We start from the raw sequence: 10,394 nt of genomic DNA on the forward strand, positions 1-10,394 counted from the left end.
TGTTTCCTTTCAAAAAGTTGGTTCATAAATAAACATTTGAACGCTGTAACCAGAGTGGCAAGCTCATGGATAAGCCCGTGCGTGTGAACATCAGAGAGAAAATGATGCAACCAAAACAGCTCGTGAGTGCATTTGCGCCTTTTCCGCGCGGCACCTGGATTCATCCGCACGTGCCGAAGGACAACTTTGATCGTGTCTGCAAAAACATCTGGAGAAGAGCCAGGAAGGCCACGGAGGTGCTGGGCAGAGACCGAAGTTCACCTGAGACAGCGCAGAATAAAGACTGCACGGCCCCAGACAACAAACCAAATCAGTAAGGCTGAACACTGCTAGAAACCATTAACGTGTCTCAAAATGGGTCTATGAAAGGAAGTTCACAATGAACTGACTGTAGCGTTGTATACCTTTTACAGTACAGTTTGTCTTATATTATATGCTAGCTATTTGCAGGCTTACAAAGTCTATAATGTTAAATGATGCTGCATCATTTTGTTCTTAAGTGTGGTGTCATCTCATTTCCCTTTCCAGGAATGTGGTAGCTAGGCTACTCAGAACATCTGATTATGGAAGTTAATACTCTAATAGCCAGAAGGAGAATGTAGTGACTTTAGGATAAAGCCAAATTATCCCATATTTTCACTAATATTCATAGGGATTTAGTGTCTTTGTAGGAAAAAATTAAATAATCCAATGATTGTGGATGGATTTAATAATGATCATTGTACCGGTTTCTAAATTAATAACATTAAATTAGTAAAAGTTTAGAAGAGGCTTTGTGTTACCAGGTTGTGAAAATGGTGGTGGTGTTTATTCTCTATATTTTTTTATGCACTTTTAAGGCAAGGCAGCTTTATTTGTATAGCACATTTCAGTGTTAAATATAAAACATTAAAGATCAGTATAAATGGAATCCATTAATACATGCACATTAGTTCCTCACTCTCAAATAAGCCATCATGTCTGCAGTCCAAAAAAGAAAATATATATATATGAATAAATATTATTTACAAAATGGCTTGTGGTCCATTGTAGAGGTTATCCTGAAATGTTTGACCTGTAGCTTCTTTACAAGCTGTTTTGTTGTCAGCCATGCAGGCAGTGTCATTTTAAAAATTCATAACATGATTTGCCTAAATTGGATAGGTCGATGAAAAATGGATGGATGAATGGATTGATGAGAAGTTGAGGCCTATTTCTAACCCTGGACTCACCATTGCAGTGTAGATCAGGTGGGCTGCTGTGCGGTCATAGACCCACTGTATAATGTTAATGTACACCATCTGCTCACCGACTGCCCCGGAGCTTCCATGACGTCTCCGTCATCATAAGCATCCCAGGTCCCACCGGACCGTCTGTTCCGCATCGTGGCTTGACAGTAGACAGCATGGTGACTAAAGCGTAGCCTCATTAAAAAGTCATGGTTTAAGGCGGGTGCCACACCACACACACAGGATGGAGCCACGGACCCAATGATTCATGTTTTTCGAGGCCAAACATTGGGTTCAACCAAAAGGTTTATTCTTAAAATATGATAAATAAAGCAAAAACTCCTCCAGTGCCTCCAATTAAACTTATTTGGAGCATGTTCATGATACAAGTGACCTTTTCTTCATACTACATGAACACCACAGTGATTCAATTCTAAAATAAATCTCACCCGCTTCTAAAACTAAAAAAAAACTGTATTTGAGATGTGAAATTATCGGACACCGCTATGAGACATTTCACTTTCTTTATGAAAAGATTGCATGAGCAGGCTGACCTTGTAGCTGTAGGTCTGTCTTGTATTAAAGATGCCTTAACCCCGCCACACTCCCACACCACTCTGTGTCTCTCTCCAGGTCTAGGGCTGAGGAGCAGCAGAAAGAGACGGATGATTTGGGTCTGAGCACATATGAGAAGGACAAGCAGCAATGCCACACTGCCTTCACCCTTCCTTGCCCTTATCTCTCGGGCCGCAGACATCCCCATGTTGCCAAGCTTGCACGGGTACTGATCCCTGTGATGGAAAAAGAGATGAAACGAAATGAGGAGGAGGCAAAGGGGAAGGGAAATTTGGTGAGCATGATGACTTTGCAGGCTAACTCTTTCTGTGTTGGTTGACTGTAGCCTAGTTAGCCTCTACTTTTGAAACCAAAAATATCAGAATGTTATCATTAACGCTGTTCTATTAAAAACCTGATGATTAAGTGATTAAGCAATATTTTCTGTTGTTAATTCACTGTCATGTCAGGAGGAAGATGTGTCAGATAAACAAAAGATTTGGGTCCCCCAATCCAGCAGCAGAAGAGACAAACCTCATCCTCTGGCGACAAATCCTGTCTGCTCTGCCACTGAGGACCACACCCCACACCTGCAGGTTGAGGAAGATCCTCCACTTCCTTCTAAACTACCTAGGGATACATGTGAAAGCGAGGATGAGACAAAAATAAGTAGCAGTTCTGACTGTGTTTCTAGCGATGATGACGATTGTGTAACTCTACCTGGGGTGCGAAGGTGCGCCACTGATAGCAGCGATGGTGTCTCAGAGAGTGAAAACAAACAGGACTCCCCATCGTATAGCACAGAGAAGGACTTTCCTCCACTATCTACCATCAAGGCTGGCATTCTACCATTTCCCACAGAGCCTCCAGCCTTGGGGAAGATGCATAGCCAGTGGGAGATTCCCCTTTTATTCCACCCACATAACGTCCCCACTGCCACTTTGGCAGGCTGTGTGACCGCCCATACGCAGGCTCTTGTCCAAGGCAAAGCAAAAGCACGTCAGGCAAACTTAAAAAACAACGCACCACCAGTAGCCAAGACGCAGCAAGAGACTTATGACCTACTGGCTGACTTCCCGGCTCTGCAGCCCCCAAAGAAACCTTTAGCATTGGGTGTGTTGCGTAACGGGAATCCCAAGACCAAAGGTGCAAGGGTGAAAAGAGGGCTTACTCACTCACAAAATCAACGCCAAGAGAGTGGGGCTTCCCATCAGAGGAGGAAGGAAAATGTGCCCCACGAGGTCTCCTCCATCTGTGCAGGAGATCAGAAATCTGTGCTGGACCTTCACACGTTTGGCTCGACCGGCCAACGCCACTCTCCCACCATCAGCTGTGAGGAACTGAAGGCCAACAACCAGCCGCCTCCTAGAGGTAATATATCTGCCATGTGTCTCTGCCTCACCGTGCTCTTCATATGCTCTCCTTCTATCAGTTGGTATAAATAATCTGTTATCATTAATATAATTGTATGCCATTCGTAACACCCTCTGGAGCTACAAATGCACAAACTCACACAAACTGACCCTGTCTGAGAATCTAGTATTGATATTAATGACACTGTCATACTCGGCTAATTAAAGGCAGGAGAGAGGCAGCAGCACCTGTCCCAGGCAGAAACGCTGGCTATCAGAAGTTGCTGAGCGCAAATGTTTGTCCCGCTCAGACAAGTTTTACCCTTTTTTCTCAAAACTCATTTAATGAAGCTCTTTTGTTTCCGCCACGTAGCGGGCGGCTTAGCTTCTACTTTGTTTACTTTTCTGAACTTGAGACCTACTTCTTGAATCAAAGTTGTGTCGACAACAAAACAATGAGGGGGCAGCACTCTGTGACGCTTGTAACACCCGACAAGTCTGCCCACCCACATGCCAACGCACACATACATGCAAACGTTGGGTCCCTCTCTGTGTAGGTGTTAACACGCTGTGACTCCGCAAGGACGTTGCAGAGAAGTACTTCCTCAGTCGCATGACGCAGTGGCAAAGTGAATTTCGTTTATTGCTGTTTTTTGCCTTCCAGGCCCGTTGGGAGGCCCTGGTTATGGTTAGGGTTAGGGTTAAGTTTAGGTGCCTTGAAGGCAGCGGTCGCAGCGCTGCCTAGAAGGAGCAGTTGGGGGCAAAAAACACCGTTGAGTGTGAATTACACGGTTAGCCTTCCATACTGGCTGTTGGAACACACCCAGTATGTGGACACAGATATGAATAAGTCAACAGCAACTCAAGTATTCTTATATGTTGTTGCAGTATGGCTTGTAGAGTACATACAGTAATATAGTCTCCTACACACTTTGCAGTGGGGTCTCTCCTTTGCTATTAACTATTTATGAATAAATATCAAGTGTAATTTAGGCATATTTCATCCTAGCATAATAGAATATACATAAAATTATACAATTTAGTTATATTTAGCTCAGTTTGAATTCCTTTCTGCTTTTTAACAGGTGCACGACTGCACCCGAAGCCAGCTCTGCTCTGCTCAATAAATGTGCACATGTGATACAAACTGCTGGCACTCCTCCAGCAGTTTGCAGTCAGTGCTGATATGATAGAATTGACTCTTTGATAGCATAGCACTGTTGATTCAATAGCACTTTGTTGATCCCCTGGGTGGGGGGCTGCTTACAATTCCTTTGCAGCATAATACAATAACACAATGCTATTAAGCTTTCCATCTGCATCACACTTAACATTAAACAGGCCAGACAAGATAATGTGCATGTGAAATGGGTATACTGCTAATCCTTGCCCCCTTGCTGTGCATATTGCAGTTGCAGGTACAGATGGCGTGGATAATATCAATGCCAGGTCCTGGGCTAGCGCTGCCAGGGCAGGCATGAAGCAAGCAGCTGCCCCCCAGGAGAAAGCCAGACCTTGTACCTTTAAGCAGATAGTTCCCATTAACAGAGCCAAAGGTAAGTTTATCCCTTGGCGTCTTTAGCCTATGTGTGTTTTTGTTGGAGGTTGTGTGTGCAGGGGAGATGAGTATTATGTTCCACGGTGGGCCACATGAAGAATTCATCATGATCATCACTAACTGAGCGCATTTATTTTGCAACACCAGCTAAGCTGATGACGACAGCATGTCCTCTTGCCCTTAATGCACTGTGCTTCAATGGTTCGGTGTGTAGCATTTTAAAACTTCAATATATCATTGTCAAATTAATTGTAATATTTCGGTGCATCTACCGCATGCAAATGAGGATGCGGTCGAGATGATTGGTGGTCTCCATCTCACACCAGTGGTATCGTTACTGTTTGTGACATCAATTAATCTGTGCCTTTTATCAAGCTCAACACGGAACACTAACAGATCTCTGGCACAGTTTAGTCTGATATTGATATTAATAATAAAGTGACATTTAAACAGCACAGACAAGTAATCTAGTCAGTTTTAAAGCAGACATGTATAGAAGAGGTTATGCTTTATATTATCGCATACTTTTTACCTATACCCTCTGCTTTCTATAAGATGATGCGAGTCAAACATGGCTTTACTGAGCTGTTCCCAAACCCAGGTTCTAACATGTATTTGCGACTAGAAAATATTCAAACTTTCATTGAACTGTCTGTGTGTAATATAATGATAACTTTGCTTTCAAGCCTTCCCACTTATCAAATATAGCTTGACAGCACAGAGGTTGTAAAATACTTTGGTGATGTATGTGTACAGTCAGCCTGTCAAAAGTTGTTTTCAAATTTGCCAGATCAGATTTACAAATCAGAGTTTAATATTACCTAAATTGAATGACCCAGTCAGTTGCCTCTCTGGAGAAGTTGCTTCTCAGATACTGCATGTTTATAGTTAAAAGTCTTAATTGAGAAGGGACCATGCAGTGCAGAAAGCATGGGCATTTTCTGTGTGAATTTCTGATTTGTGGCTTGCATGTTTGAATGTGTTGCAGTAGAAGACAAGTCAACAAGGTGTTTAGAAGTTGCAGTGATGTAACCACTGTAGAAACTACGCAAGTTCTTCTGTGCAGTTTGCTCTAGTTAAATGTGTGCATATCCCTACAATTGTTGGAGTGAACTACTGATCTTCAATGGCCAACTACAGGACTTAATTTGTATTTCATTGTATATCAGCAGTAACTACTGTAAAGAACTGTATTACGAACACAAAACAATTATTCTCGTTTTCTTTCTGCAATCCTTTACTTCTTTTGTCCTTTCACAGCTGGATATTCTGCCACTCAGAACTTCCCCAACAAAGTGACTCCTTCCCATCAGACAGCCCCTCCTATGTGTCATGGCCCTAGACCTGGTTACTCTCCCACTCATCAGGTGAATACATTATTGAGATTTAAACTAATTATCAAACACACACTTGTATCTGTAAGCCAATGTGTGCAGTGTCACAGTGCTACTTTATATGACTGTCCATGTCACATTGTATGTTTGCCTCTTGTATTCTTGTATATGTATTGCATTTGATAAAGCCTACCACTGAGCAGTTATAATGGCTACATCTGGATTTCAATAGCTTACTGATTATATGCATTTTTAACAGTATTCAGAATTCAGATCTTAAAACTGGAATCAAGCAGGAGATCTACTTTGAAGTGGATATAACTTTGCAGTGACCTCCGCTATCACAGCACTACTTATCCTGTATTGTTGCTTCATTACACACTATTCACAGCTGATCAAAGGCTCACTGAAATATCTTTTACACCTAGTTCTCAGTCCAACAATAGCTATTGTTGCTACCCAGCTCTCATGTTCCATCTTTACTGTAACTGCACTATAGAAACACCACAGGAAAAGACCAATCCCACTTTTGTAGTGTTAAAATATCTATAAAAAATGTTGTTGCTGTTGCAGCTAGCACATTTAGGATATTCACCGGGCACATTTCTAGCCTTTTCCAATTCTTAATTGCTTCCATGGAGGTAGGACTGCTGTGCATATACAGTATGTGTTTGTTTGTCTTTGACCAATACATCTCCTGTCCTTTATCATTAGGCCAAACTGTGCGTGTGAAATACCTGTGAATGTAACATCTCTCGGCCAGCCCTGAAAACTATTCTGCCATCTACCCAGGAGGATGTTGGTTGACAAAGTAACAGCAAACAAATAAATTCTGTTTTTGTTCTCAATTGAAGAATGCTGGTTTTGATTACTTCATAACAAACAGCTGGCAGTCCTCTCGGGGCTCATGAGTTCAACGAGGCAAAGTGGTACTTACAGGCATGTATTCAGCGGTATATCAGGAAGTTTAAAGTACCTCCTCAGCCAATCACAGTGAGCAGTCAGAACAGTGATCTGTACTGTATTTCGCTAACATGTACTCAATCAAGCCTGAAAAAACAGTTAAACTCTTGGCATTTCAATTCTGATGCCAGGAAAACATTTTAAAATTCTAAGCACAGCTAAGCACTGTATGAGCAAACAAATAAATCTGTTATAATGTATGCCGCTGCAATGAAGGTTATGCTTTTGCGGCATTCAACAATGGGGAGTCTAAAAAAGCGAGGAAGAGGGTTGCTGGGTATGGGTTGACACCTGAACCACTTCTACCATCATAGAGGTGCCTGTCAAGCTGCTGATAATCTTCATATTGTTTTAATGTATTTTTAAAATCACAACTCGCATTATGATTCGGCTTGCTCTCCGTCTGTTTGTATCCCAACCCATAGTAGAAATAGGGCTTATTGATCTCTATTAAAATGGAGCACATATTGAAATGCCAAACATGAATAGTTCGACATTTTGAGAAACATTTATTTGGTTTCTCGCCGACAATTAGATGAGAAGATTGCTACCGCTCTCATGTCTGTATGCTCAACATGTAGCGAGAGCCAACAGGTTGTCATCTTATCTTAGCTCAGCTTAACCTGAATTTGTTGTGAGGTTAAAAAAATAAATCTTAATTAGTGAGCTTTAGAGGTGCAGGTGGGGAGATTTTGTTTCACCTTTGGACAGAGCCTGGCTAATTGTTTTCCCCTGTTTCCAGTCTTTATGCTAAGCTAAGCTAACCATGGCTCTAGATAGACATTTAGCTCTAGACCAGGGGTCTTTAATGTTTTTTAAGCCAAGGACCCTTTAACTGAGAGAGACGCATCAGGCACCCTGATTTTATACATATTATGTAGACATAATGTTGGGAAACTGAGCAGAGTGGTGTTGGATGAAGTTTCAAAATGCTCCACATCATCTTCCAAACTGCCCATGCAACTTGCAGAAAGAAAGTAAATATACGCATTTTTCAGAACTATTCTCTTAAGGACTTGTTTATGAATCTTACAACGTTTGCATTGGGCAGTTTGGAAGATGATGTGGAGCATTTTGAAACTTCATCCAACACCACTCTGCTCAGTTTCCCAACATTACGTCTGTGAACACACAGCAAACTGTTTTTTTAAGGGAGCGCTTTGGAAGTTTGCCCCTCAAAGTTCTTTCTGCAAAAATGTTGTGCACTTTCCTGCAGTTCTTTTAACTTTATTTAGGTTTTTGTTTTGATTCCGTGGGGCGTTTGCAGTGTAAGGTAAGCACAATAAGTAACAATATTTTCTCCCCTTCATGTAAAAACTGATTATATATTTTTTACATGTCCATCTTTCCTCTTTCTCAATCTCTCCTCGCCCTGACCTATTTAAATTTGGGGTACACTTTCTTTTACCATGTGCGGTGGTGTCAGTGACAGCAAGGCCTACTGCACTCTGAGGTTTGCCCCTTTGGCTTCAGCACTTCCAATCCAGCAGGATAATTACTGAAACTGCAATGCACATTCCCCCTGGGTGGAAGTGGCAATATGAGGGTCTCTTGGTGTCAGCTGAGAAATGAGATGCAAGAAGGCAAGACTGGGTAAGATAGAGAGGGGGGTTTAGGTTTTTTTTTGGCAGAAAAACAGCTGATGCAGAGATGCAAGTAAATGTTTATAGAGAGTGTGAAAAAGTTATGAGAACTATTTCAGTCACTGACACATTAAAATATTTCTGTCTTTGTTTCTCTTCATCTCTCTCTCACACACACACACACACACACACACACACACACACACACACACACGCTGACCGTAACCTAAATATTCTGCTATTAAAGTTTAACAGGAAAGACAGAAAGGGTAGGAAAAAAATCAGATAAGGAGAAGCTACATGTAAAGAGCTTTGTATCAAGTGTAGGAGTATGGATGAGAATGTGTGATCCTTACTATTTGGGTTTCTCTCAGGGCCTCTCAGGTAGAACCAAGGTCTTATATGCCCACCTTCTGAATTCTGAGTGTTTTTTTCTCCCAGCCGTTCACTCAGCCACCCTAACCCTTGTTTATGATTGATTTAAACCTCTTCTGTCTCAGTAATCACATCCAGGATATTAGATACTGCCTCTAAGAGAGAGCAATTAAGTGAAGCTCCTTTTATTGTGTCAGGGAGTTGGCATACCTAGGCTGGCAGTTGGGTGCCACAGCATCCAAAAAAAAAACAAAAAAACAGAGCAACAAATTGACAATTAAAAATGTTCGACTCTTGGCAGACGGAGAAAAAGAAGTGCATGGCCAAATTGCTTGGTTTAGCAGCCTGAGCGATGGTCTGTTGCAAATGTGAGATTGTGAGAAACACGACACGTTTGGAGGGCTGTAAGAGGAGGAGGGTTTGGCGGGAATGCGGCTTGCACATTTGAGCCTGTATGCCCTTCAGCTTGTGTAAGTTTGTGAGTGGCAGAGACATAGGCCAAAGTTTTCCCTCTTGTATTCTTCTCTCTTCTCCCAGATAATAAGCCTGTCTCCAAGCTGTTGCTAGGCTACACAGGTATGTTATTCTCTGGCAGATGGCCTTTTCCTTCTTTAAGTCTGTGTGTGTGTGTGTGTGTGTGTGTGTGTGTGTGTGTTAGTGTGTGCATACATTAATGTGCGCGTTGATATCAGTGTGTGAGCCAAACAGATAATGGTATGACAGAAAGGCAAATGTGAAACATAGATCAAGAAACATGACCCTGAAGATCCATGAATTACATCAGTGCTACATGCTACTTATTCATCACATTGTCTCACATTTTCCTTTTGACCAAATCCCCGAGCTTTTGTTAAGAGTGTGTTTGCATCATAGACTATAAATAATATTAAGAGTCTATGGTTTTCATATTCAACCTGTTCATGCAGTAGATGCGTTTTGCACACACGGTTCCTTCAATAACGCATTCGGCTGAGGCAAACTTTGATGTAAGGAGGCTGAGAAATTCTGTAACTAGGCAACAAAATAAGTTTCTGTGAGTCTCAAGGGAAATACTTAAACACCCCTAAAGAATATGGGATGGTTGTCCCTCCTGTGATTGTTTTCATGGGGGTGGAAAGAGAGCTAGCACAGAAGGAGCCTAACAGTCTCTCAGAGAGATCCATAGTTGGTTTTGAGGTGGGCTCAAGAGACCCAGACTTCCAATCCATGTTTGTTCATAATCAGGAAATCTCAGCCTCTCTCTTTTCCAGCCCCCATGTTAACCCTTCATTCTCTGGGAGACACCTGTGACCTCTCTGAGCTTTTCATGAAATATTTATAAGGTAAAAAAACTACATGCCAGTGCCACAGTTGATAATACAATAAGTAAGATGTTCACTCCGCCAAAGCACAAAATGACTTTTGGGTACATGTTGAACATTATTAATGACCCAAAAATAACTTGCCAAGTGTTAAGGTTTTTGGCT

The 10,394-nt window shown here is 41.8% G+C and overlaps 1 protein-coding gene across 1 annotated transcript; it reads left to right on the forward strand.

Annotated features, from left to right (window-relative positions):
- Positions 1–6,860, forward strand: c19h1orf94 (chromosome 19 C1orf94 homolog). Its single transcript, XM_028598197.1, has 6 exons — positions 1–313; positions 1,842–2,058; positions 2,234–3,134; positions 4,528–4,671; positions 5,934–6,040; positions 6,722–6,860. The coding sequence occupies exons 1-6, from the start codon at positions 66–68 to the stop codon at positions 6,737–6,739; spliced, it is 1,635 nt and encodes a 544-aa protein (XP_028453998.1). The 5' UTR covers positions 1–65; the 3' UTR covers positions 6,740–6,860.
- The last annotated feature ends 3,534 nt before the right edge of the window (positions 6,861–10,394 follow it).

The sequence above is a fragment of the Perca flavescens genome, chromosome 14 (assembly GCF_004354835.1).
Source record: "Perca flavescens isolate YP-PL-M2 chromosome 14, PFLA_1.0, whole genome shotgun sequence".
In the NCBI taxonomy this organism is placed as follows: Eukaryota; Metazoa; Chordata; class Actinopteri; order Perciformes; family Percidae; genus Perca; species Perca flavescens.

Bases quoted from the DNA above. Each gene is read 5' to 3' on its own strand.
- c19h1orf94 (XM_028598197.1), top strand. From the start codon at position 66: ATGGATAAGCCCGTGCGTGTGAACATCAGAGAGAAAATGATGCAACCA. The intron at 314-1,841 runs GTAAGGCTGAAC...GTCTCTCTCCAG, and splicing joins CCAGACAACAAACCAAATCA to GTCTAGGGCTGAGGAGCAGC. The intron at 2,059-2,233 runs GTGAGCATGATG...CTGTCATGTCAG, and splicing joins CAAAGGGGAAGGGAAATTTG to GAGGAAGATGTGTCAGATAA.